This window comes from Giraffa tippelskirchi, chromosome X, assembly GCF_054371585.1.
Source record: "Giraffa tippelskirchi isolate mGirTip1 chromosome X, T2T-mGirTip1v1.2.pri, whole genome shotgun sequence".
Lineage (NCBI taxonomy): Eukaryota > Metazoa > Chordata > Mammalia > Artiodactyla > Giraffidae > Giraffa > Giraffa tippelskirchi.
Window position 1 is genome coordinate 1,913,816 of NC_137289.1, and position 26,792 is coordinate 1,940,607.

The 26,792-nt window shown below is 59.4% G+C and overlaps 1 protein-coding gene and 1 long non-coding RNA gene across 17 annotated transcripts; one reads left to right on the forward strand and one right to left on the reverse strand.

Moving 5' to 3' along the window:
• Positions 1 to 18: 18 nt before the first annotated feature.
• On the forward strand, positions 19 to 3,387 carry LOC145536075 (uncharacterized). 2 transcript variants are annotated; one of them, XR_014075646.1, is made up of 3 exons: positions 19 to 172; positions 476 to 775; positions 938 to 3,387. It is a non-coding gene; the product is annotated as an uncharacterized LOC145536075 (long non-coding RNA). The 2 variants fall into 2 exon arrangements; XR_014075645.1 differs by having other exon boundaries at positions 74 to 172; positions 437 to 775.
• A 574-nt stretch (positions 3,388 to 3,961) lies between these two features.
• On the reverse strand, positions 3,962 to 26,648 carry HCFC1 (host cell factor C1). Of its 15 annotated transcripts, XM_081564574.1 has the most exons (27): positions 25,477 to 26,648; positions 20,220 to 20,368; positions 19,907 to 20,067; positions 19,144 to 19,352; positions 18,190 to 18,274; positions 17,590 to 17,696; positions 16,316 to 16,495; positions 16,175 to 16,233; positions 15,874 to 15,967; positions 15,503 to 15,663; positions 14,901 to 15,098; positions 14,326 to 14,550; positions 14,128 to 14,232; positions 13,528 to 13,783; positions 13,093 to 13,235; positions 12,814 to 12,952; positions 12,468 to 12,688; positions 10,621 to 11,968; positions 10,282 to 10,445; positions 9,204 to 9,780; positions 8,517 to 8,837; positions 8,209 to 8,327; positions 7,984 to 8,121; positions 7,492 to 7,677; positions 6,610 to 6,910; positions 6,150 to 6,213; positions 3,962 to 5,932 (listed from the first exon to the last, which is right to left on the reverse strand). In XM_081564574.1, exons 1-27 carry the CDS (start codon positions 25,667 to 25,669, stop codon positions 5,893 to 5,895), a joined length of 5,943 nt encoding a protein of 1,980 aa, XP_081420700.1. In that variant the 5' UTR covers positions 25,670 to 26,648; the 3' UTR covers positions 3,962 to 5,892. The 15 variants fall into 15 exon arrangements, with proteins under 15 accessions (XP_081420700.1, XP_081420699.1, XP_081420698.1 ...); XM_081564573.1 differs by having other exon boundaries at positions 8,517 to 8,834; positions 9,204 to 9,648; positions 13,564 to 13,783; positions 15,874 to 16,233; XM_081564572.1 differs by having other exon boundaries at positions 9,204 to 9,648; positions 13,564 to 13,783; positions 15,874 to 16,233.
• Between the last annotated feature and the right edge of the window lie 144 nt (positions 26,649 to 26,792).

Here is a 26,792-nt window from a genome sequence, read left to right on the forward strand (position 1 = left end):
TGGCCCGGGGGCCGAGCCCACAGCGGGGGCGGGGCTTGGCTGGCTCACGACCACGCCCCCACCCTCCGGCCTCGCCCCCGGCCGGACCCTCCCCCTCGTTGGGAGGCTGAGGCCGCTGGAGCTCCTCTGCTGGTCACCCTCCACTTAATGCCCTCCTGGTGGGAAGTGCTGGGTGAGTTGGCAGGACGTTCTGGGATGGGGGTGGAAGGGTGTGGAAGAGGGAACTCAGGGCCGTCTTCCCTCCTCCAGCCACGTCTCCCCGCCTGAGGGGGGCCCCCGCGGGGCAGGGCATGAGGCCAGGTGCCCAGGAGAGGAAAAAGTGACAGTGAAGTCGCTTCTGACTCTTGGCGACCCATGGACTGTAGCCCGCCAGGCTCCTATGTCCATGGGATTCTTCAGGCAGAACACTGGAGTGGGTTGCCATTCCCTTCTCCAGGGTATCTTCCTGACCCAGGGATCGAACCTGGGTCTCCAGCATTGCAGGCAGACTCTTTACCGTCTGAACCACCAGGGAAGTCCAAGAGAAGAGACAGCTGGAAATGGCTGAACACGGAGGCCCCGCTGACCTGTGATCCCACAGGGCAGGCAAGTCTTCTCTCTGTGGAATCCGCTCCTCAGCCCCTGACCTCTTCACCCCAGAGATGCTGCTCGACAGTCAGGTGGGAACCATGCAAGTGAAGAGCAGAGTCCTCAAAGCCGGAGCTCTCCAGGCCTACCTTCCAGCACCCGGTCTGCCTCTCTGGACTGTCCGATTATGTCAGGTGCTCCGAAGAAGGCAGGTCAAACTTCCTCCTCTTGCCCAGCCAATGGAAGAATTATGTGGAGGGGCTGTTTTCGGGACCCTGGGCTCCCATGGGGGCTTGGGGAAGCTTGGGCTTCAGAGGCGGTTGCCCCATTTGCCAGAGATGTAACTTGGGCCTCTGCTTCATCCATGCAGCCCAGGGACAGGCGCCTGGCATGCCGTGTTCTTGTCCTGACAAGACCACGGGCACCGTGCAGGTAAGCACACCCTGTGGCCGCTGTGTGCCCCCCATGTGACCTCATGCTTGGGGGGGGTTCCACCTGGGGGCCCAGCTGGCTTGGTATCAGCCGCCCAGCTGCAGATGCCCGTCATTATTCCTGGCGCGTCCCTTCCACCCAGCCTTCCCCTGCTTTCCTGTAACATGCCTAGCCAAGGATGAGCCTTGCTCCGGGGAAGGTTCTGAGGTTCCTGCCTCAGACGTAGCTGTCGGTCATGGGCCAACCCTGAGGTGAAAGCACGCGGTGCTCCCCACCCTGTGAGTGTCTGCATGGGTGCCTTCTCTCTGGAGTCCCTCAGGTGGACCCTCTGCCCCACAGTTGGCCCACATCCTCCCACCCCTGGACACTGCCCCCCTGCTGTAGCCTGAAGGACACGTGCCCACCGCTCTCCCTGGGCCTCTGCCCACCACCACCACCCCCCAAGGCCCCCCAGAGGCATGAGGTGCCTGGGCTCTGAGTCAGGTCAGAGTTGGCATGGCGAGGGACCAACGGGACCCCATGCTCACAAGACCCCATGATTCCAACAGAGACGGTACCAGGAAAAGGAGCGTGTGCTGGGGTGAGGTGCCATGGTGTGCCCCGAGTGGAGAGGTGCAGGGGTTAATAGTCAGCCGCCTGTTGCTCTAAGCCATGAGAAAAACCCCACGGGAAAAGACTAAAATAGAGCAATACAGCATAACCCAAATAAAAGTACATCAGGTTGATGAGTTGGGGTCATCATGCCCTGCTAAGCTAAGGAAAAACAGAGTGTGGACCTTGGAACACCGGGTCAGTGAAAGTTCAGAACAATGTCTGTGCACACACCAATATGTTTTCCCAAGGCATATGCGGGTCTATGACCTCCAGCTAGGTGATACCCCTTGTACAAGAAAATAAGAGAGATAGTTTAAGGTAATCAATAAAATGGGAGAAGTGACCGGGGACACAGGAGGCTGACCTCACCGGAGCACAACAGATACTTTGTTTGCCAAGACACTAAATAAATATGATATGGCTCCGAGGAACAGGGCGCTTGATCCGAGAGGTCTTGAGTCCCCTGGTCCCGTCTTTAAAACTTGAATTGTCTCTAGTTTTTTTTTTTCCCAAACTGTGTGTCGACCACTTTCCATCCCTACCTGCTGGATTTTGGTACCAGAGTGTCCGAGCCCTATCCGTGTCAGCAGGGCAGTGCCCTCACTGGTCCTCTCTGTCCTGTCTGGCACCGAGGCTGTGCTGAGCCCTGGCCACCCCACTTGGCTCTCTGGGCCTTTGGCCTGGTTGGCACTGAGGACTGATGCTGCTTTCCTGCCCCTGGCTACACCACCATCTTAGCCCTGGCACTGCAACCCAACATGGGACTGTCACCGTTTACTGCCGGGAGCCAGCCCACGAGATCCCACCATGACAGAGTCATGGGAAAGAGGAATGATTGAGCACGGCTTCTCAGGCCTCAGGGATCCTCGGAAGGCTGCCTCAGCGCTCACCTTGAAGATATCTGTCTTTCTGATGTTTACTATAAAAAACCTCTTCTTATTTTCTATGACTTAAGCAAAAGGCCTTTCCTGATTTCCTTCTAAAATAGATCATTCTGAAACCTCCAATCAACAAGGCCCCTGAACGGTAGCACCCTAAATAAAATTATCTGGGATATAGAGTATGCTGATCTAAATTCCTTTTGCTAACATATTGGTTTGTTTAATAAGTGTACCTGTGCCTTTGGAGCCAATGTGCATAACTGTTCCTTAATAATAAAATAACATTGAGAGCCTCCACACAGAAAGCCCTTATGGGCACAAAACCCTTCACAGGAAAAAAGGCTTGTTAGGAAATATAAGAAATATTGCTTTATAAAACTGTTACTTAGTCTATATTCACTCACTATGTTTTTACTCTTAACGTATTTAGCCTATATAATGAAAGCATAATAGTTAAAAATTTATATAAATAAAAGTTTAGCTTTAATACAAATAATAAGACAATTGTAGATTTAACTGATGATTCTTACTTAGAGCTGACCTTCAGCTTGCTCTTCTTTGACTTTATGGGACCACATTCTTTTCTGTTAAGCTCAAGGCGTAGAGTAAATTACCGAAAACAGGTTTTGCCTTGAAACTTTCTATTGATGGGTTCTTTCCTGCTGTGCCTGATACAAAAGTGTTCTGACTGACCAACCCTTATCAATAGGAGAGTCACAAGATGTTAGCAGGCCCCCAGGCCAGAAGAGGATGTAAACAAAATGAACTAAGATATGCAAACGATGTTGGTAAAGGTCAACACTGTTGACCCTTTAAGCTGATTTGATATGACTCTATACATTTGTTTCTATGTACCACTAAAAATATAAAAGCTGTCTTAAAAAACAATAAAGGCGGGAGACACTCGGAAACACCGAGACTCGCTGTGTCTTCTCATTCACATCGCCTGACGCCGTCCATCCTGAGGGAACCCCTGGACCAGCTGGAGCAGGACTCCGGCAGTTTACTCCATAATTGGGGAACCTGGCCCATGTGCACAAACAGCCAGGTCAGGAATTATTCCAGCAGCACCCCCTGACCACAGGGGCATCCCTCCGGTGATGCTGGTCTGTCCTGGGGGCTGTGAGCTCTCAGTCCAAGGAGGGTGGCGGTTGTTCCCTGTCCTGTGGTGAGGGAGAGGAGGGAGGTGACATGGCCTCCACACAGGGAGTCAGCAGCAGCTGTCCAGGGAGCCCCTTTGGCCTGTGCCCTGCATTCCGGCTGCCATCACGGGATCTTCCGGGGACAACCTGATCCTAGACAAGCTCACTGCCAAGGCCACAGCCCGCAGCACAAATTTTGAGCTGTGGGAGGCAATGGGGAAGCAGAATTCTGGGAGCAAAAAGTTCCTGGGCGGAGGAGGGGTAGTTTGCGAGCCCCACAGAGCCCAGCTTCCCACCTCCAGCCTCCTCCCGTGGGAGTCCCGGACACAGTAACACAGCAGGTCGTTATTTCAAAAAAAGTCTTTTAATTGTTCAAAATAGCACAAAACGACATCGCACTATGGTAATATTGAGTCACAAGGGTTACTCTACAATAATGAATGGGCGTACTGTTTCCAGAAACAGAGAGATCAGAGGGCGCTCAGGAATCGGGCTGGGGGAAGACAATGGGACCAGGCGGTGGGCTCCAAGGTGACTAAACGTGACATTTTCCACAGCGAAATATACTATAATACAACAGAGGCCCCAGAGGGTGGGGGCTGGGGGCAGGGGTTTGCAGAGGCTGGGGTCTTCCCAGCCCCAGCTGCATCTCCAGGGCAAAGGAAGGGGCTTTGAAGACATAGGCTGTTCGGTTCAAATCCTTCGGTGCGACTTGCTTGCAAGTCTCACTCCTTGCTAAAACCTTGGACATGGGGCAAAGCTGACACTGGACTAGCTGCTCCCAGCAGAGCCTAGAGCCCAACTTCGTAGCATCAATGGTACCGCACGACTTATCATCCCAGGCAGTCCGAGAGGCCGGGTTCCTGTCCTTTGCGTGCAAGCCCTGCCCAGAGAGGGTGGCCGTGGGAAGCAGCGGCTGTGGGTGCTGGATGCTCTAAGTGCTCATGCCAGGGAGGGAGCCTGGGGGTCGTGGAAAGGGCCACGGACCCAGGACTGGGTATCGGTTTGCGCCCACGCCTTTGCACCATCGTACTCAGGAAGTCTGACTCTGGGCTCTAGCGGACTCTCAAGCTCAAGCCTCTAGGTGTTGGAGCCACGGCCCGTGAGGGGGGAAGATTTGATTGCTCACGCTCTGTCGTCCCAGAAGCCTGGGGACAGGCAGAAGGGCACAGGGCAGGGGCCAGAAAGAAGAAAATCGTACTGGGCAGCAGACACCAGGCCCACAGGGAAAATGCCATACTCCTCCTGCCCTGGCCACCCCTCGCTTTTTCGTCCAGAAAGATCCCTGCCAAGGCTTTGCCAAGGAGAAAAGGTAAAAAAAAAAAAAGAAAAAGATACACATTCTGTACACAGCTAACAACAACAACAAAAAAAGGGACAAAACCCCACACGCTAAGGCTAAAATTACAATAAAACTGTTAACTTTATCCATTTCAACTTAAAAAAAATACAACAAATGCAGCAGTTGGTGATGCGGCCCCTAACCCTGACCTCAGAGAGGCCGAAGCAGGGCTCGGTGGGAGGGCTCCTAGAGGCCCCAGGTGGGCGTCGGGAGGTTTTCACAGAACACTGCTCAGGCCACCACAGGGCTCCTTCTCCGCCCCTCGCTTTTTCATTCACTTTTTCTTCTCTGAATGGGTAAGAGGGAAGGGAGGACAGGATGGGAGGATGAAGGCCTCTGAGAAAATGTGTCAGCTTCCCATGGGACTGCCAGGCAGGGCAGGGTTGGATAAGCCAAAAGGGCAGGCGGGCATCACGTGGCAGGAAATGCTAAGGTCACAAAAGAAAATAGAACCAGAGAAATACCCGGTTCGGGGCGGGGGGGAGGGGAGCGCGCCCCTAAGCCTCTGAGACTAGAGGCAGGGAAGGGGGCCGGGGTGCTTCTACAAGCCACCCCCCCAACTCCTCAGGCCTTGGCAGATCCCTGGAGCCAAGGGAGCCAAAGGCGAGAGAGAGGTGTGCAGACTTTGGAGGAGGCGGGCTTTCCGTCTGCTCCAGTGCATTTCGGTCTCTCCCTCGAGGGCTCCCTGGAGGAAGGGGGGGGCACCCGCTCCCTCACTCGCTCTTCAGCATCTGCCTTCCACACCCCCCCGCCCCGCAGCCACGGTAAAATGTGCTTTCTCAAGATTCTTGTAAAAACAGAGAGGAGGGGGAGAGGAGGGCAGCCGCTGGCTCGTGAGGGCGGAGTGCGTGCCGGGCGGGTGGGGCGGGTGGGGCGGGCGGCGGTCCTGAAGCAGAGGGGAGGCTGAAGAAGCCAGGCGCCGGGCAGCTGCCTCTCACTGACCATCTGCCTTCGATTTCTTTGGCGCGGATTTCCTTGGAAGATGAGAGGCAAAGGCAAAAAAAGACAGGGTCAGCGTGGGTCTGCGTGGCGAAGCGAGCGGGACTCGGCCGGGGCTCCGGCTGCCCCCCAGGCTGGGTGGCCCCCCGCGTTTCAGGAGAAGCAGGGCCCGGCTGTCCCCACTGCTCCTTGCTCTCGGGGTCCGCCTACTCCCGGCCCCAGAAGGCTCTTGGAAAGGCACCCCCTGCTTACATTTCCGGAGACGACATGGGCCGCTTGCTGGCCGGCTTGGCGCCAGAGCTGTCTTTACTGGTTTCTGAAAGAGAGGGAGGAGTGGGCGGGCAGCCCTGATGCTGCCCAGCACAGTGCGGCCAGGCACTGAGCATGCCAGCCCCTCCCGTGGGCGTGTGCCCCAGGGGCCTGGCCACCCACATGCCACCCTCCAGGGCCACTCTGGACGCAGCTTAGAGGCCCCTGCTGTTGCCTCCCCAACTGACAGAGCAGCCCAAAGCCTGGGTGCCCACGCCCCGCCTCCAGCTTCAGGTCCTGGTGGCCCTTCCTATGCCCACCCCTCTCCAACAGCCCCCTGAGGAGCTTTCTCCGCAGCACCAGGCGAGGTGAGGGATCCACCCAACCCAGAGGGTCAAGCTCACCAGGCCAGTGGCTGGCAAGAGCTCTCCCTCCCCAGAGAGCGCCCCCCCCACACACTCACCTTGCAACCACCTGACTTGGGTGGCTGGGCCATAGCCCTTCTCGTTGCGGGCAGCGATGCGGAAGATGATGGCGGGCTTGGTGGTGTAGTCAATGTGGGCGTTGGAGAGGCTGGAGGACTGCACGAGGCAGGAGGGGCTGGGCCCACAGTACACCCGCATGAAGGCCAGCTGCGCCGGGGTCGAGCTCTTGGTCTCGCCACCGGCCTGCGCGCTCTGGATGGCCAGGTACACCGAGTACTCGATGATCTTGCCGGAGGTCACAGAGGGCGGCTCCCAGGTGAGGTGAGCACCATCTGGACTCTGGAACAGAGGAAGCAGAGACTGAGGGGGCCGTCTTCAGCCTCTGTGACTTATTTCTCCTCTGTCCGTTGGAGAACAGAGGACCTAGACCGAGTCGAAGCTTCCAAAACTGACGGCTCCTTCTTCACCCCTCCTCCTAACACAACAAACCTATTTCACAGCAGAGCTCAAGGAGCTCGAACGAGATGGCTTCATCTGCCCCCACCTGGAAGGCAGCCTGACACAATGGCAAAACGAACGAGGACTCCAAACACTTTCCTAGACCTATTCTGCCACCTAACAAGTGGCTTGTCATTTAGCCTCTTGGTGCCTCAGTCTCCCCATCAGAAAAATGGAGGGAACCACAGGCGCAGACCTCGTCAGGGAGTTTAGGCATTAGAGAATTAGGTGAATGAGCACGTTGGGCATGGCTCACAATGTGTCATAGAGACGGAGAGGACCAGAAACTTCAGCCCAGACCCACCAGACTCTGCCTACATCTCGGGGGCCCCTCCCAAATCACGCCCACCCAGCCCAGCAAAGAAGAAAGCCCCATGAGCATGGACTTAGCTGAGGACAGAGGCTGATCTCACAAGACTCACTTTGCTGATTTTAATGGCACACGGGGCCCCTGGGAAGCCAGGCAGACACGTTTTAAAGGCTGAGATCTCACTGAAGGGCCCCCGGCCGCAGGCATTGATCCCAGCGACGCGGAACTTATAGGCAGTGCCTGGCTGCAGCTCCTGCTTCTTTAGCTGGTTGTAGTCGGGCACAGTGCCCGAGTCATCCTACAGGGAGAGATCAGGTGAACAGGAGAGATGAGAGTGACATGAATCCCACCACTGAGAGGGCTGCTGGAGCCAGCAGAGCACTTTTCCACCATGGGGACGGTGGGGCGGGCAAAGGGCGGCCATGGCAGCACCGTCATGACCGGGGGGACAGGGTGAGGGGAGCCAGGGCTGAGCTTTGCCACCGCTTCAAAGGCTGAAGGGGGATGGGGTGAGGACGGGTCAGCCCCGAGACAGAGAGAGCATCCCTTGGGAGATTCACAAGTGCCTGCCCCCCCGAGAGTGTTGGCTCCTAGGGACACGTACATCAGTCGGGACAGCGTCTTCGGGCGGCAGGAAATAGTGAGTCACCATCACGTTGGTGCCCTTAATGACCCCCACGTCAAACCACTGGTTCTCCTTCTTCACAGGGGCCTTGCTGGGTGGCGGTGGCAGGTCTGGCTTCTGGTCGGCAGAGAGAGAAGCGATCAGGACACGCTCCGAGTCCGGATCCGTTAGCTCACTACCAACACCCCATCACTCCAGACTCACCACACCCAGGGACTCAATGCCATTGGCCACTTCCGCCAGGGTGGACGCGGCCTGCAGCTTCGCGGGGCTGGCCACGACGACCGGCTGGGGGGCCACGAATGTGTTGGATGGGGCCAGGCCTGGGAAGGAAAAAAAGGCGTCAGCAGGAAAGGCCCTAGAGACTGGGCTTCTGCACAGGAGCCCCTCCCTCGGGCTACCCCGAGGGGCCTGGAACCCCGCCCCAAGACTTTCTTCCCCAGTTAACTGACTTCCCCAGGGGAGTGGGGCTGCAGGCCAACCCGCCCGTGGCCAGGCAGGGCCCCACGTACTCTCGGTGGCCGTGGGGGGCAGCAGGCCCACGGTGCTAGGCACGGCCCCAGCCAGCTCATTGAGGCAGTTGCTCTCGATGGTCGGGTCATTGAGGCTGTCGGCAGGGGCCAGCGCTTCTGTGGGCAGGTGGTGCTGCTGCTGCTGGGCCTGCGCCTCCTGGAGCTGCTGCTGCTGGACCAGGGCGGCCAGCTCCTGCTGCGTCAGCACAATGGGGATGGTGGTCGCCTGGCCTTCCTGGCCCTCAGCCGACAGGTGGCTCAGGTCTGCCTGCGTCACTGCTGCGGCCGCCTCTGAAGTATCCATGGGCTCCCCGGTGCCTGCTCCAGGGGCAGACGACGACGACTCAGAAGGGACGCCAGCCCCAGCTTCCCACCGCCACTGCCCTCTTGGAGCGATGGACAGGCTCCGTGGATGCCACCCCTCAGAGCCTGTCCCCCCAGACCTCTCCCCTGCCCTCCCCCTGGCGAGACCCGCCTCCTGCCTGTGCACCGAAGTCAGCCTCCGGCCCGGTTAGGCCATACTGTGCCATCCTGGCGGCAAACAAGCTCCCTTTGCTCAGGCCACCGGGAGGGAGGTGCCTTAAGCACGGTTCATTACCCCTGAGCAGCCTGTCCCTCCCTCAGGATACCCCCTGGCCTCAAGCGAGGACAGCCCGATGAGCCAGCTGGCCTACATGCAGCACCTACCCATGACAGCCTGCTGTGCAGCCTGGAGCACGGCCTGGATGGCTAGGGCCTGGGCCTCCTCCGTGGCTGCGGCCTGCGCGGCCGCTTCAGCAGCAGCAGTCACTGCCAGCTCCTCTGGGGTGAGCCCTGTCACCATGAGGGTGGTGGTGCCCGCCTGGGCCTCGGCCATCAGCTCTTGGGGGAGGGACAACTGGTCTACTTCGGACTGGGTGGGTGGCGGTGGTTGGACCACCACGGTGGCCACCACAGCCGAGCTGGCAGGCTCCTGGCCTGAAGACGGGTCCCCTGTACTGCTCAGATCCACGGCGGCCTGGAGCTCAGGGCTCTGGGAGGCTGACAGGACCTCGGCGGAGTCCCCCACCAGGGGCGCGGAGGCAGGCTGCAGGAGCTGCCGTGGCGGAAGCTGCTGGCGCGGCCCTGGCGAGGCCTGGAGCTCCTCTGGGGGCTGCAGGATGTCAACAGCAGAGAAGGGCATGTCAGAAGTTTCTGTGTTGGCTATGGTCACTGTAATCGTGGCCGGGATGGGGACTTCGGTGGTCAGAGCCCCTGGGGCAGTCTCAGTCACGGATGAGATCTTCTAGAAAGGGAGAGAAGCCCCCGTCAGAGGGGAGGAGGGGAAGACCGAAACCAGGCAGACCTTCATCTTTCCCTGTGGGCCGGGATCTGCATTCTCAATGGGTTGCCACAACTCTGTCTGACAGACAGGGACAGTAGGTCACTGAGCGGCAGGGGGCATGGCAAGAAAAGGCAAGACCTCCAACCCGCCGGCCCATTTTAACCCATCCTCAGAGAGACCCCTTGGTCTCACGAAAGGGGCCCACCAACTCCTGCTGTGCCACTCCACAGCCAAGTGACGAGCCACAGGAACCAGCTACAGCAATAAAATCACCCACAGGACACCCACCAAGGACTGGGGCCTCCTGTGCCCTGCCCTGTCAGGCGAGAAACTGCCCTTTTATGGTCTGGAAAAGGAGTTAGAAGCAGCGCACGCCTGGAGCAACAGCACCACCTGGTGTCCAGTTCAGGAACAACATGGGCCCAGGGGCGCCAGGTCTCAGGGACCCTCCTGGGCTCTTACCGGCACCGAAGGGCCTGGGACTGGCGTGGACTGCGTCACGGTGGTTACAGCCCGCGTCAGCGTGGAGGACACTGTTGTCGTGATGGGACTGGAACTAGCGATATTCACACTGTCACCTTGGGTGCTTTCCACCTCTCCCTGGTCGCCAGCAGGCGGTGGGGGGTCTGGTGGGGCAAGCAGAGAGTGGGGTGACAGGCCCTCCTCCAGCAGGGCTACCACCCAGCTCCGCCACGAGGGAACACGGTTGCCTGGAAGACCTTCGCAGAACTGAACTGTGGGCCTCTCAGTGAGCCCTGGGCCCGGGAGCCCGTGGGGACCCGGCTGGTTGTGTCCACTTACCTTGGTTGGAACTCATGTTGGAGGTGACAGTGGTGGCAGTGTGCGTGGTGCCTGTCTCATGTGTCTCACAGGGTGGATTGGAGCACACCCTTTGCGTCGGGAAAGGAGTGAGCAACGAAGTGCCGGCCTGGGGGGTGACTGCGGGCGGCACTGCCACCTCCAGGCTGGACTCCAGGGTCCTGTGGGAGGGGGCGGTGTCCGGGAGCAGGGCGCCCAAGCTGACAGACATGGTCGTGCCAGTGGAAGCGGTCTGGTGTGTCTCACAGGGCCGGCTGGCGGGAGGCTGCTGCCCGCCCTCTGGCTGGCCTGCAGCCCCTCCGGATGTGGCTGTGGTGGGCGTGTGGGTGGTGCCCGTCTCGTGGGTCTCGCATGGGGGGTTGGAGCAGACCTGGGTCATGGTGGGGGAGGGGCCCAGCAGTGCCTCCAGGGCTGCAGCAGTCACAGAGGCGCTGGCTGAGCTCTCGTACACGAGTGTGGGGGCCCCCAGCAGCTCATGGGGCTCCCCGGCACCCATGGCAGAGCAGGCCACGGTGGCTGTGTTGGTCGTGTGCGTGTGATGCACCTCCAGCTGGCGCCCCATGGACACCAGCGGGCCCAGGCCGGCGAGGGACCCTTCCTCACTACCAGGCCTGACCTGGGCACTTAGAGGCCCTAGCTGCAAGAGAGTGGTGCCGCGGCCAGCGGCCTCGAGGGCCACACTTGGTCTGAGGAGCGGGCTGGCTGAGCACGGGGCCCCAGTGGCCATCACAGTCATGGTGGTGCTGGTTGCGCTGGTCTGACGGGTTTGGCACGCGGGCTTGACGGAAACCTGGGCTCCCTCTGATGCCCCGGCAGCGACGCTGACCCGGACCACGGTGGGAATGGTGGTGGCCACGCAAGCGAGCCGGATGTCTCGCCGCGGCCCGCCTCCGATGCCAGACATGGCGGTGGTGGCTGTGCTGGTGGTGCCGGTCTCATGGGTCTCGCATGGTGGGTTGGAGCAGACACGAACGACGCTGCCATTCGGCTGGCCCACTGTGGAGGTCACGAGAGCAGCAGTGGCCTCCTGTCTGTCGCAGACAAACTGCACTTGGGTGGGCTGCGGGTGCCCTCCTAGATTAGCGACGACGGTGGTGGTGGCTGTGTTGGTGGTGCCCGTCTCGTGGGTCTCGCACGGCGGGTTGGAGCACACCAGGGTCACGGTGCCGGGCTGCACGTCACCCTGGCCCGAGTCAGCGATGGTGACCGTGGCTGTGGGCTGTTCTGTAGTAGGGGAGGCCAGAATGGACACCGGGAGGTCGTGCACAGGCTGGGCCTCCACCCCACTGGGGGCCGTGATCAGAGTCACCTGGGTAGGCTGGGAGACAGGCTGGGGAGAGGGCACACAAGAAGTTAGTGCTGCTGCCTATCCTCCCGTGTCTGCCCCTGCCACCAACCTACAGTATCCCCCAGGACCAGCGACTTGGCACCTAAAGCAAAAACCCTGGCAAGTCTAGGACCTGCTCACCCTCTGACTCCAAGACACTGACTGGGTCAGGGACCAGGGAAAAGGAACCGGGAAGGGGTGGAAGAACAGGGCCTGGGCTGGGGCAAGCCCTCGGTCGGGCAGGGGTTGGGGGAAAACCTGGCTGACTCCATGCTGTGCCAAGGCCAGCTTCACCACTTCACCAGGAATTCAGCTTAGGATGCACGAAGAATCTAGTGCTCAAACACTAAACACGGCCGAGATATATCGTCTCAACCCGACAGACTAGCAGGCAGTGACTAAGAATTGCGATTATGCACTTCCAGGGTAACCATCTTACGGGTGCCACACACGGGAGGGAAACCAAGGGCCCAGCAGCACACGGCAGCTCCGACTGCCCTACCTGCATGGTGATAGTGGGCGTGGTGAGCCCAGCGGCCGCCGTCAGCGTAGTCTGCGCTGCCGACACAGTGATGGCAGTGGGGTTGATCACCTGGCTCGAGAGGGTGGCGATAGTGCCCAACGTGGTGATGGGCGTGGCCAGCGAGGCGCTGGTGCTATGGCCCCCGGCTCCCGCCAGGCTGGTGGAGACGGTGCCTGTCACCGTGCCCAGGGTCGTGACGCCTGGAGGTGGGGAAGGAGGCAGATGTGGGAGGTCAGCGGCTGGTGCGGCTATTCTCCCCAGGTGACTGGGGCCGGGGCACACCCCAACCCTGCCGTCGCGGCCCCACACCCTGAGGCCTCCATACCTGTGGTGCCCTTGACAACCAATGTGGTGACGGCCGGCTTGACGGCAGAGACGGTAACGGGGGTGACCAGGCGGACACCCCCCATGGGCACGGTGCGGAGGATGGTGCCTGGCTGGCCGGGTGCGCCCTTCAGCACCACCTGGAAAAACGGAGAAAAGGGCCCCCATGTCACTCAGGGGGTGGCCAGAGCAGACCCTGTGCTGCCCCTCCCAGGCCCCGCGTGGCCTGCTGCAGTCCCGGGCTGGACCCTCGGGGAGGATAGGGCCGGGCACACCTCACCTGGGTCACTCCTTGCTGCCCATGGCCTGTAGCGATTTTGGGAACAGCCGTGATGATTTTGGCGGGGGCTCCAGTTCCGGAAGTCATCACCTTGGTGGTGATAATGGTGATGGGCGACTTGATGCCAGCACTGCTAGTCACGCCTAGAGGAAAAGGGGGCAGTCTGGCTTCAGGCAGGGCCAGGCGACAGTGCTGGCCTCCCACCCGGGCCCACTTCTCTCGGGCCCTCTTTTCAAACAGTTACACCTGTTGCCTCTCGATTAAAACAAAGAAGTACGAACTGCAGCCGTACCCTTGCTACCTCCTGACAAATTGTAAACAAGAGGCAAGGGGAGGGCAGAGCAGACAGGAAAATCTTAAACAAGAGGCAAAGAGTGGGCAGAGCAGAGGGGAAAACCTCAACAGAAAGACGTTGCAGACTGGCTACCCCCTCACCTGCTTTGTCCCCAGCACACCGGGGAAGGCCCCTACCCGTGGCGCCCGCCTGTGTGATGATGGCCGACATGGGGATGGTCTTAATGATAGTGGTGGTGCCGGGCTTGGTGGTGCTGGGGGACACACTGCTGATGCCCAGGATAGTAGGCTTAGTCCCTGCCCCGCTGGCCTGCGTGGTTGTGATGATGGTAGTGGGCTTGCCATCTGCAGACGTCACCAGCTTCAAGATGGTCCCGGCTGGCAGGGGTCCTTTGGTCTGTAAAGGGAAAGTGTATGGGGGGAGGAAGGCTGAGATGAATGGGCATCACTGCCGGGATGCAAAGTATAGCTTTGTTGTCATCGCTGAATTTTCATTGAAGTCTGATTGCTCTACGATGCTGTGTTAGTTTCAGGTGTCTATCAGAGTCAGTCAGTGATACACGTATGTATCTGTCATTATTTAGAGGTACTGCAAGTTTAATGGTGAGTCTGGTCTGGCCAGGATTCACTGCCAGCCCAAGCAGCTTGGACTATTCTGAAGACTGCAAGTGACAGAACCAAGCAACAGGACCTTCTGAGCCACTCAAGCTCAGGGTCCCAGTCTAGGGCCCACGAGCTCACCTGGATGATCTGAGTCACCGGGCCTGTAGACGCCTGGCCTGTGACTGCCGAAGTCTGAACTGGTTTGGTCTGGACCACTGACATCACTTTGCCCAGATTGGAAATCTAAAAACAAAACAACAGCGTACCAAAAAAAGTGATCCAGAGACCAGTCAAGGGCATGGCCGGGGCTGGGCACTCCTGGCACTGGTCACTCACCAGAGCACTGCCTCCTGGGACTGAGATGGGGCTCTTCACCAGGGTGATGGTCTTGGTGACCCCGCCCACCACTGTGGTCACCACCTGGGCTTGCTGGGCCACTGTCACGGTCCCGGACTTGTGTACGGTGATGATGGGACGGGTAGACGTGTTGGCGGCAGAAGAGACGGAGGTCCCCACCTGGGCAGCTGCAGTCTTCAGCATGCGAGTGGCTGGGTTGCTCACCTGGAGATCGCAGAGAAGAGTAGTGGGTGGGGCAGAAAGCACCCCAGACTCGACCTAGAACTTGGGGCAGAGGGAGAGCTGGCCCGTACGCATTTGTGTATGTCCAGCAAGCTCAGTTTCGTTTCTCTCTCCTTTAGTGAAACAAGGGGGGTCACTGGGCCACAGCACAAGGCTGCCACACCCCCACGGCTGCCAGCTTACTCCTCAGCCCCCATCAAGCACCAACCACGGACCTCCATCTTCTGTGGCTGGTCCAAAGGCCGGAAGCAGTGACCACTATCTAATGACAGTGCCCAGAAGCCCCCAGCCCCAAGGCTGTGGGCTCAGAACCAGCCCCTAGGGACACTCACCATGACTGGCGAGGAGGCCACCTTCACAGTGGCTGGGAGTGTGGTGGTGCCCGGCGTCACGGCCACGGTTTTGACGATGGTGGTGCCAGCTGGGACGCTCAGGACCGTGGGTGCCGAGGAAGGAGGGATCTTCTGGGTGGCAGCAGCTGCGGCTGCCAACGCAGCCATGCCACTCATCTGTGGGCTGCTGCCAATGACCTGCAAGGGACACAAGGAGTGTGAGCCCGCAGGGAGCGCCAGGCCTGAGGCAGCCCCAATCCCTGCTTCCTGGAGCAGCACCTCTTGGCTTTGAGGACGGCCAGGCGCTGCTCTACTGACCTCAGACCTGGACTCCCACCACCGACCAGGCCCGCGTCAAACCCCAGCTGGTTAGCTTCTCCCCTCAGAAAATACACATTTAAAATGCCCTTGAGATCAGATGGTAAGGAGATCGTTCTGAGGTGTCAGCTTACTAACCCTGAAGTTAGTGATGAGAGATCACCTCATCAGCAATTTCCAGGCCCTGGATAAAAGGTGCTAGCACACGGTGGGATTCAAACCCTGCCACTGTGCCACTGCCAGGAACCAGGAACATCCCACTGCGCCCTGTCCCGGCTCCTCACCGTCCCCTGGGCGCTCTGTGTAGGCACAACCATCCGCACGCCTGCGGGAAGGGAGGTCACGGTCACGGGGGCTTTCCCAGCCTGGCTGGCAGGTCGCATGGTGACCAGTGGGGTTCCTGTGGTAGCCTGAGGACCGGTCACTTTCAGCACAGCCGGGACACCTGCTCAGAGAAGGGGCCAATGTGAGCGACTTCCGGGACCTGCTTGGGCTTCAGCTCCCGCCCTTCCAGCACCACTCGGGGACAGTCTCTGCGGGTCAGGACCAGGCCCCCACAGCAGCACTAACAGCCTCTAGGCACGCGGTCTAGCAGCCCCCACTCAGGCTGCTACCTCTGGGTGAGCCAGTTCCTGCCCTCGAGCGCCCGGCTCACCTTGAGTCCTGGCTGCGGCGGGCACGGAGATTGAGCTGCCAGGCACCGTTGGCAAGACCTGGATGGTGGTGGTGGTCGGGGGTGCGGCAGCAGCCTGGGGCAGGAGCGTGATCCCTACTTGGGTCAGCGGCTGCACGGCAGGTGCGGCTGCTGCTGGGGCAGGGCTCTTAGGAGGGTTGGCAGGCACAGACGGGACCGGATTGGGTGTGGGGGAGGTGGCAGTGGCAGCCGTGGCAGGAATGTCGTATTTCTGGAGCTGCAGAAGGTAACTGTCGGCTGTCGCCACGGCCCCCCAGCTCACCTCCAGGGAGTTAGTGTTGGCTCGCACCAGCTGTACCCGGGCTGGAGGTGGTGGCTTTTCTGTAAAAGAGCATCACTGGTGAGGAGGGAGAGGCAGACACTTTGGGGGCGGCTGTGGCAGCTCTCCTCCAGTAGGCCTTACCCGTTTCCAGGTACCAGAGGTCCTTGCAGCAGACCTGGTTGTTCCAGGCCTTTCGGTAGCCGTCACGCCCACTCCAAATGTAAAGGCGGGTATTGATGGCTACTGCGCAGTGGCCGGCACGGGCCCGGGGAATATTGTCTTCCAGCGTATCCATCAGGATGGTCTCCCAAGCCATGGTATCTGGGGAGGACAGGAGGTGAAGGTCAGCAGGGGACAGAAGGAACCAACAACCCTCAGGGGCTCTTTAGCCTTTTGCTGTCAGGGATGGGGAATTAAAACCAGGAAGTCATCCAAGATTACTAAAGTAAGACAAAGACAAAAACAAAAAAAATACAACTCCGTATGGCAAAAAGACTGTACAAAATCAGAAACCACGAACTATAAACCGGGAAAACTACATGAAAGACACAGTCAAAGGTTCCCCTTCTTGCACATGGAGCAACACAAAAGCCTCTAGAAAGAGATGGGCAAAGAGGAACACAAGTTACGGAAAAAGTGACAGAAGATCCCAGAAAAAAAAAACACATACCCTCACTCAAGGTAAGAGAAAGGCAAACTTAACCCAGAAGGTGCCTGGCAGCTTGATGTTCCTTTTGCTGCAGCCAGGGCTGAGGGTGAGCCAGGGGAGGGGACCGGGGGCTGGCCCGTGGGAAGTCAAGCGCCTACTCGGCTTGGTGAAGAGCATACGCTTTACCGGCCCAGTGAGCACCACTAGGGACACCTGCATGTCCGGCAATATCCCCCTGCCAGCAAGGCTACCTCTAGGTTGTCCCCCTTTGGATATACCTGCACGTGGCAAGAACGGTGCGAGGATACTCACGGAGCAGCATCGGTGCAAGTTTTGACACCACGAGCGCAATTCAAAAGAATGAGCCACTCACTCTGCGGGGATGGGATGGTCTCCGGGACAGAGGAAACACAAGGGCCAGGCACTGCGCTGCGTAGAGCAGGCCGCCGTCCTGTGTGCTCCATTTTTAAGGAACCTATAGGCAACGCTCACATCTACTGCGCAGTCCCTGCAGGGTGGGTGAGAAACCACCAACAGGAGATGAGAGGGAGGCACTGCGTGGTTATACTGGGGAAGAAAAGCCTAATCAAAACACGCCAAGGAGTGTCCCTCAGGGTGCTTGGACCACTGGCTACGCCTTGCAGAGTTCTAGAGGCACGGCCTAGAAGCAGCTCGGCCCCCTGCGCCCCCAACACAGCCCGCAGGCCAAGGTGGGCCGGCCTCCCGCAGCCCTCTGCAGGCCGCGCCGAGCCCGAGGAGGCCATACCCAGGTTGAGACAAGCCAGGGTGTTGGTACACTTCCACTCCTTCTCGTGTGTGGCCACTTTGACGTCATCCATGACGAGAGGCACCCAGCCACCAAACACGTACATTCTGGGACGAGGGAGGAAAGAATAGGAGACGATTGTGGACGAGGTGCCAAGCTCGAGGCCACCTCTTCCATCCAGAACGTCCTGAACACACTGGGTCCTCTAGTTCTCCCCAGGACGCACAAAGCTCTGAACGTGACCCTCTCTGCCTTGGTGGCTCAGCCCTCACAAGAGCTGTGTCACCTCCAGCACACGGAGCCTTGGTGTAGCTCACCCAAAGCTCCGCTCCGTCCCCATCATCCTTAGGTTCGCTTTGGGACCTAGGCATTGACAAAGACACTCGGCTGCTGCTGCAGAGCATCTAGAACAATCTGTGTCCCTCTACCCTCTTTGTTTTTGGTCCCCCAGGGTCATAAGGGGAAGACAGGGCTGCTGAATGCCAGCCCAGCCAAAGAAAGGTCTCCTCAGGCCTCAGGGATTGCTGGAATGAAACTGTGAGCCCATGCGGGTGGGGGGTGGGGGCTACAGAAAGAAAAAAGTCACGGCTGGCTACTCACTTGTTTCCTATGGTCGTGGCCGAGTGGAGACTTCGAGGAAGAGGTGCCACCCCGCTGAGGCTGGGCTTATTCCAAGTCAAAGTCTCTGTGCAGAGCAGTGGGAAGAGAAGGTTACTCACACCGGGTTGGACATGTGCCCTTTGACCCAGAGGCTGTGTCCCAGACGTGGGGAAGGCTCTGGAAAGCAGGTATCAACACAGCACAAGAACTGCACGCCTGGCCTCCCAACAGGCCTTGAGAGCCCCCCTGATCACCAGGCTCTGGCACTTCCAAAGCGGTCTTTCTCAAGCACCTGCTATGAACCAGGGCTGGGGCTGGGGGTAGGAGCTGTCGCCATACCCTCCAGACGTGCCATAGCACCTCCCACTCAAGAGGCACTCACCCACCATCAGCTCCGCCATCTACAGACCCAGGGCTGCTAGGAATTCTGCGCCCAATACGCTCTTTAGAATGCTGATGCAATGCTACAGGACCACCTAACCCTCCGTAGTTGTGCAGTCGGCCACCTTCTCCCCTCCACCTTCTTCAGGTCAAAAGCCTGAACTCCTTTCAGCCTGAAATAGCCCCCAGGGGTCTCACCGTGTCTGGGCACCCCCTCTGACTGGGAGAGACCAGGGGGCCCTGCTCCCAGCACACCGTGACCACTGACAAGTTGACAGGGACTCGTGCTACCTCAACCACACAACGTCATTCTAGAAAGGCTGTCCCCTCTCCCCTCACTCCATTGCAAGCTAGCAGATCGACTCGGCCAACAGAACCTTGCTCTTTCTTAAACACTACAAGCTCAGGGCAAAGAGGATAGCCCCAGATAGGTCCTATCCTGACCCAGCCACAAGTAGGGTGCTAGGCAGGACACTCCCCCTCTGCAAGAGCCCCACCACGACACCCCACGCCAGCTGCCCAGCAGACCAGCTGCACTCCTAGACTATGGGAGCAGCCACACCCATGTCATACCAATATCCAGGGTCCAGAGGTCCCCCAGCCTGCAGCCACTCATCCCTCCGTAGATCACCAGCTTGGACTTCTTGTTGTCTTTCTCGGTGTAGACCACTGCAGTGTGAGACTCTCGGGGTGGGGGCAGGACACCGTAAGTGATGGGAATGTCCCAGGCTACCACTCCAGAGCCCGGTCGCAGTTCCAGGATGTATAAGTCATTCAGGTACCTGGAAAAGAAAGGTCAGGTTAGGGCAGGCCACCCGCTTTGACAAGGGAATGGCAGACTCCTGGGGAGACAAAGTGGGGCTAAGGCTACACCAACTCCAAACCCTTCTACCTCTGTCCTCACCCCTAAGGAGGGGTGCGAGTGGAAGGGGAGCAGCAGGATGGGGTGTGCTCAGCTGCCCTGCACGAAGCTGGACATGACATGAGGACCTCCGAGGTGAAAAGGGAGCACCAGCTCGGGACTACCTGCAGACTCTAGAAAGGCCCTTGGAAAATACCCATCACGAAGCCTGCAGGCACCAAGAAGGAAAGGGCCAGCTCTAAACTGGGTCTGAGGAGCAGAAACCAGTCCAAGGCAAGGTTGGAGGAACCAACCCTCCTCCCACAAGTCCTCCTGAGGGTTAGACACCTCAGCGCTGGAAAGCTCCTTAGAGGGCGTCTAAGGCCACCCTCGTGTTTCACAAACGAAAGGGACCTGGTACGGCAAAATTGACTGCTGTGTGGGCGAGCACCCCAGCCTTCATGGGATTCCACACGAACAGGAGAAAAGCCTCACCTTGGAATGTTGTTCTTGGGGTCCTCGCTATCATTGGCCAGACCCCCAAACAGGTAACATTTGTTGCCCACAAGGGAGAAACTGTGCCCGAGCCGAGGACACGGAGGAGGCCCATTTTTGGGCGTCTTTGCTTTCAGTCTCTTCCATTCCCACCGGCTTGCCTGCAAAATCAAGGCTCGGTGATTAACTCAAGGGTGAGCTGAGTCGTTCGTCACATACAGAGGGGCTGCTGGGGGTAGGAGGGGGCACCTGACTGGCGTAAGAAGGTCTGGGTGGCCCAGGGCCGCCCCCGCCCCGACAAGCAGGACACTACCTGGAGCTCGTAGAGGTCGTTGCTGTACTTCCCGTATTCCACCATCCCTCCGAACACGAGCAGGCGCGTCCCATCACACACGAAGCCATAGGCTGCACAACCAGGAGGGATGTCCCCTCTCACAGCCGGGATGAACCACTGGTTGGTCGCTGGGGGACAAAAGTTAGCAGAAGTCAGAACACCCTGGGAGCCACCTGAACCAAAACCACCACCCCTCTGCCTCGCCAAACCCACCAGCCTTCAAAATACAGTCCAAGAAAGGACGGGCTAAGACAGCACCTCTTTTCCCAAGCATGTGGGACTTCTTCCTTTGAGCATCCAACTGCCGACCCTCTAAGCCATCTTCCAAACCCTTTGGTCTCAGAGACCACCCCAAAGTCACCCTACTTCTCATCATGGTCATCTTAATAAGCAGAAAGTCACTGACAAGAGAATCCATCAGCTTCTGGGGATGGGGCCACCTCCTGCCACTCTATGGGGACTTGGAAAGAAACATCTAATACCCAAGCTACCCTCCCGGAGGCCCACAGCTGGCTGCACGTCTCAGTGACTGAAAGAGTGAATGCTGCAGGCCGGGGGCAGCAACCCGGGTACAGGCCGAGAAGAGCCGTGGAGGCACGCTCGAGCTTTGCTGCGGTTTCCCTGGCGACGGTCCACAGCGCCCTCCTCCAGAACACGGGCAGAGGTGGTGGCAGGCAGCCTCCCAGCCATGGAAGCTGCCTCAAGTCCGCCGCCTCGAGCCACAGTGGACAACGCCCCTCCCAGGCAACCACTCTGCCGTGCCAGGGCTTCCTGGCAAAGTCACGGGGAAAACGCTGCCCTCTTTGGAGGGACTCCTCCTGTCCTGTGTTATTTGAAGGGCCATCCCCTCAAACACACACTGTACTCTCACCGGACACCTCAAACCAGCAGCCAGCTGCAAACCTGACTCCATGCCCCTTCATCCGTTTTGGTCAAACATGGGCAAGCAAATCGGGGCTGAGGAGACAGTGGTCAGGAAAGGGACCTGGGCACCAATAGAGCCCCTCCCAGGGCGTGATGGGGGCTGGTCCCTACCACCCTCTCCACGCTGGGTAACCGGACTCCCATGGTGTCACCCTTAAGGGCCACCCTCAAGGGGGGAGAGGCCTGCCCTCATACCCCAAAGCACATTGCACCTCCCGGCATAAAGGCATCCTGGCTGGCCACTTCCCAGGTGGACACATCCGTTTGGAACGGGCTACAGGCCCCACTTTCAGTTCGGAGGAGTCACTTGGCCTTGGGGACACCCAGCACTCCCCTCCATCTCCCCTGCCTGCTCCGTGCACCCTGGCCCCTGAGCCCAAAGGTCCACCTCATCCTTCCTCAAGGCACAAAAACAAACTGGGAAGAGCAGCAGCTTTCCAGGCTTGAGCCCTCAGCCCTATACAAACTGGGGGAGATGTGGCTCTCTCCCCCAGAGAGCCACATCTCCCCAGAGATGTAGCCTAAAAGAGCTACATCCAAGTTCCCAGGATACATGCCAACACAGACCTCTGAACCTCCCTCCGTGGACACGGGAAAGAAAAGAAAGTGAAGTCGCTCAGTCGCGTCCGACTCTTTGCGACCCCATGGACTGTAGCCTACCAGGCTCCTCTGTCCATGGGATTTTCCAAGCAAGGGTACTGGAGTAGGTTGCCATTTCCTTCTCCAGGGGATCTTCCCAACCCAGGGATCAAACCCGGGTCTCCAGGCAGATGCTTGACCATCTGAGCCACCAAACTTGTTAAAACTGGACACAGGAACAGAGGTCAAAAGGGGAAGTAACTGACCAGATATCACAGGGTCAAACAGACACATGAGACGAGAACCCTGTCTCTGAGTAAAAGGGACAGCCAGGTGCCTCCCTGAGGGCTGGGGGGAGGCTACACGGGAAAGGCACGGGCCCACAGGTGTCAAGTCCCCTGCCACCCGACGATTCAGGGGCTGGGTGAGAGGGACCGGTGACGTCCCAAGAGCTCATTCTGCAGCACCCAGGAGGGGCTGACCTCGTTCTAGAACACTCCAGGCAGGAGCAGGCTGTCAGGCAGCACAGGTTCTGGGCCGAAGCCTGGTTCTGCCCTGAGATGGCAGCTGTCCCCTAATTCTATCACCCCTCACTCATCTAGGGGGGTGGTGGTGCACAACCCCTGCGAGTCCCCCCTCCCCCCTCAGTTCTCGCCTGTCACCGCTCTCAGAGGCTGAGAGGGGGGCTAGCAAGAGACGCCTGTACCCTGGATGGAGGTGGCCCAGCGCCCCCTACACCCCCGCCCCGCTTCCTGCATGGTGGAGGCAGTGGCAGGTGCTAGGAGGCGTAGAGAGGGGGATATGATTCTCAGAAGAGGTGACGCAGGACCCAGGGCCTTGAAGGCTGAACAGGACTTCCCGACAAGTGAAACCAGCAAGGCCGGGCAGGAAGTGCCTGTGAGAAAGCGAAGGGCCCAGAACAGAGGGTGAACAGGTTGGAGATAAGCTCAACTTAGTAACCAATTAGCTCCAGGGAGAGCGCGCCCAGGGGGTGTCCCCAAAGCGGGGGCCTGCGCCTGATAACCGAACTGAAGGCCGAGACGGCCAACAGGGTGACCCTGGGCGCGGCACGTCCTGCCTGAGACCCCAGGGTCTGTGTGTTCGAAAACAAGGAAGTTTCACCAGCCGCTTTCCAAGGCTCCTTCCGGCGTCATCAGCTGGGGACGTTGGAGAACCACTGAGGCAGACCCGCCTCGACTGCTGCTTCGCCCAGCAGACAGAGCCTCCCCGCGCCAGGGCGCACCCCACCATGTCAGAGCCAGGGCCCCTGGATGATCCACTTTGGTGTTGCTAGAAACTTCCCTGAGGTCAAGGATGGGTCTCCCAAATGCCAGGGAAGTGTTCCACGGCCACCAGGGAGGAAGGACACACACTTCCTCATGCACACCCTTCCAGTTCAGCGCACACCTGCCAACCCCAGGCCCGTCACCCCCGCTGCCCGAGATGGCAAAGCAGGCACGTGCCCCCTAGGGTCTTTTGTCTTACCAACGGGGGACTCTCTCTGAGCATTCCTCTTGTAGAAGAAGCAGCTAGAGAATATGCTCTGACCTCATTTAAGACACAAGGTAAGCAGGAGGCCGTCTGTCAAGGCGGCACTAAGGATGCCCTAGGAAGGATGCTGGGCATCTGGGCGCCGGCTGGTGGGAGAGAGGCCACACCAAGCCTGGCTCTCTGAGAACAGCAGAAGCTCGAGGCTCTGTCAAATAAGAAACACTAACATGCGGTGAGGACCGGGCAGCTTCGTCCACTAGCAGCGAGAAGTCGCCGAGGGAGTTCTTGGGGCACTTTCTGAACTGGTACCCTGGAGGAATCCAGGGCTGTGGCCCTTTGGAAGGCTGGCTCCCGCTACTACGCAACATACCCTTCCAGAGGGGGAACGAGTGAATGCTGAAATGGTCAATTCAGTTTAATACACGAATGTCGACACGGAGGCCCCAGGAAGCAGTGGCCTTTGGAGCTGATGGTAATTAGGCCCCTGGCCTACTTTCTAAAATTGGCGTTCCCTGCCAAGGAACCTGCTCCAGGCCTTACAAGAAGGAAGGTGGTCCAAGGGGTTGAAGAGGTTCTGCTGAGCACACCGGCCTCTCTAAAAACAGCCCTGCCCCTCGGCCTTCCCTTACTGGGCTAATCGCTGCCGCCGCAGCTGTCCAAGCTGGCACCCAGCTCCAGCAGCCAGCCCAGCCTCCCGGGAGGCAACAGGTGCTCCGACCCAGAATGTGAAGGGTCACCGGCAACCCACCAGCCTCGGAAAGTCAACTTTGTAGGGTCAACCACTTACAAGACGCGAGCACACTGAACTCTGTGCCTCGGGGGAGGCGCGGGCGGGGAGCACTCAACCGAGAGAAAGCTCGGCTCCAGCCCTCAGCGCACCGACCAACAGCCTAGCTCAGAGCAACCTCGGAGCTGGGGGCGGCAACAGAGAGGGGCAACATGGGGTGCCCAGACCCGAGGACCTGGCCCACCAGAACCCTGGGACAGGACGGCTCGGGAGCCAAAGGAGTTTGGCAGATGAGCTGGCGTGGGGGGAAAGGGCTAGAAGCCAGCCCCTGGCTGCGGCTGACCCCAAAGCGACCTGGAGCTGCGGAGAAGAGCTTCCTTAAAGCACACTAGGAACCAGGAGGGGGTTTGCAGCAGCCCCACCTCCGCCTTTCAGGCTCTGAAACAGAACGGAACAGAACGCAACGCGCCCAGACCCACTGCCCCCAGTGAGAACGCTCAGTCCCTCTCCCCAGGCCAGCCTCCATTCAACAGGCAGCTGGGGCCCACGAAGGCACCAGGTGTACCAACTGGCCACCACGGGGGAGGGGGCCGCAGGAGGATGCGGCGAAGCTCTAGAGACTGAGCAGGGGCACCAGACAACAGGCCCAAGGCGAGTCAGCCTGGCGGCAACACCCGGAGGCAGGGGTGCACCGCAGTCTTCGACTCTGACTGCACCTCACTCCTCCCAATGAACCCAGCCTCGGGTTTAGGGGCGGCCTAGGAATGGGCAGGGTAACGTCTTCGGTACACTGCAGGATGACCGCAACTAATTCCTCTCTCTTCCAGCCAAAGGCCCCAGATCCAGACAACGGGCCATGGGAAGGGAAACACTGCAGGAGTCGACGCTGCAAGTGGAGAACAGCAGCGACGTCGGATTTGTGGGGCCCCAGGACAACAGTTCCCCAGCGTGGCACACCGCCCGCCCACCCCGTCCCTGGGTCAGGACTGAGGCCGCTCAACTCTGCCCCCTTTCTCGAGACGGCCACCTCATCTGTCATAGAAAAGTTGTCACTGCTCCCCAAAGTGCACCCGAGATGAGGAAGAGCCTAGCAGTCACGGCGGGGGGGAAGGGGGTGGGACTCTGCGCCAAAGGGACGCATCCGCCCGCCTAGTTGGCGGGGGTAACGGTGTCTTGTCTGAAGTCACCACCGCGGGCGCCGCCCCCACTCCCTCACCAGCCGGCCTAGAGGGTTCCTCTCCAATACTGAAAAGCACCCCCTTCGAAGGCAGGGGAGGCAGGGGTGTCAGAATGGGGACAAGAGCAGGGCAGAACAGACAAGCCATGCAGAGCAAAGGGTCTCGGAGGGGAGTCCCGTGCGGCTGGAGAAGGGAATGGGAGGAGGGGGGAAGAGGGCAGCTGGGGAAGGGAGAGAAAGGAGGGAGAGGAAGGGAAGAGGGAAGGAGAAGGGAGAAGAGGGAAGGAGGGAGAGAGAGGAAGAGAAAGATCCGAGGACCCAGCGGGCTTTGCACTCACCCGTGTTGTACACGTGCAGCTCGTCCACTATCCCCTCGTTGCCGCCGCCAAACACCACGATGAGTTCCTTGATGGCCACAGCGCGGTGGCCGTGACGGGGCCGGGGCACTGGACCCGACCAGCCCACCACTCGCTTCCAGCGGGGCTGCAAGAGCACCGCTGGCGAGTTGGCGGGTGACACGGCCGAAGCCATAGTTCCGGGAAAAGGCGCGGTGGAGAAAAGTCGTCAAGTGGGAAGGGAGCCCCCCAATTCCACTCACACACACCCCTTTTCGTCTAAGGCGGCTCTCACTGAGAAACTGTTCCTCACACAGCGGTGGACGGCTCCATGGAGGCCGCCATCTTAACTATTTTCTTCTTCCTTTCTGCTCTTCCCCTTCTTCTCGCTTACCGCTTCTCGTCAAGAGCCTCTTGAAACTGTCAAGCGCCTGGACCCGAGAAGCTGGAGGCCGTCGAGTCCCGCCGCCCCAACTACTTGCCTGGGAGCTCCCACTCACAGGCTCGAGCGGGAGGCTCTGGGAGCCGCCATCTTGAGCCGCCTCTCTCTCCTCCCTTCCTCAGTCGTAGCCCTCCCCCGCCGGAAATGGCGGAGCCCCGGCCCGGTTCCCACCCCCCGAGTGCCCAGCACTGGCCGGCTTCCGGGGCGGGTGGAAAGGAGCCACAAGCGCAGCGGTTGTCTCAGCCCCGCCGGCGCTCAGACCACAATTGTGGGAGCCGCCATCTTGAGACCGTCCCGCTTCCCCGCCCAGCGCTTAGTGTAGAGGCTGCTCCCTTAACAGCCTCGACACTCGTAAGGAATAGAGGCGCGCCAGAGGCCAGTGAAACGAGCTTGAGTTCTTGAGGGCTGCTCAGAGACTCGCCCCGTATGGCTCGTGAGGTCTCGAGCGTCTCCCCTTAGTCCGCCTCTGCTGCTCAGGCTGCGCCTGCCACCCTGGGAGCCGCCATCTTGAGACTAGCGCCCCCTTCCCCCCATTCTCTTCCTCCCGGGTCAGTTCTTCCACTGCAAACCAAACGCAAGGCAGCGTCCGATCCTCGCTTTCCTCTTTATGACTCCTTTCCACAGGAGCCGCTTCAAAAAGGCAGAGTTAGGCCCCGAAGTGGCAACTGTACGGCAGGAGGAGCGGTAACGGCAGGTCGCTCATGCCTCCTCCCTGGGAGCCGCCATCTTGTGTGAAGAAGTAACAACTAAACATGGCGGCAGCGGCGGTCGGGCGAGGGGGCGGAGTCGGGTGACGTCACTGTTTTCACCCGCCCTCGCAGGCTTCGCCTCCCGGCCGAGGCCCGTTAAAGGAACTCCGCGCTGCTTCGCGGCAAGG

Excerpts from the sequence above, each read along its gene's own strand:
- HCFC1 (XM_081564561.1), bottom strand. The coding sequence starts at position 25,669 with ATGGCTTCGGCCGTGTCACCCGCCAACTCGCCAGCGGTGCTCTTGCAG. Across the intron at positions 8,838-9,203 it reads TGCACAGCAGGCTGTCATGG|CAGGCACCGGGGAGCCCATG; the intron begins GTAGGTGCTGCA and ends CTGCCCCTGGAG. Across the intron at positions 7,678-7,983 it reads AAGACGCTGTCCCGACTGAT|GATGACTCGGGCACTGTGCC; the intron begins GTACGTGTCCCT and ends CTCTCCCTGTAG.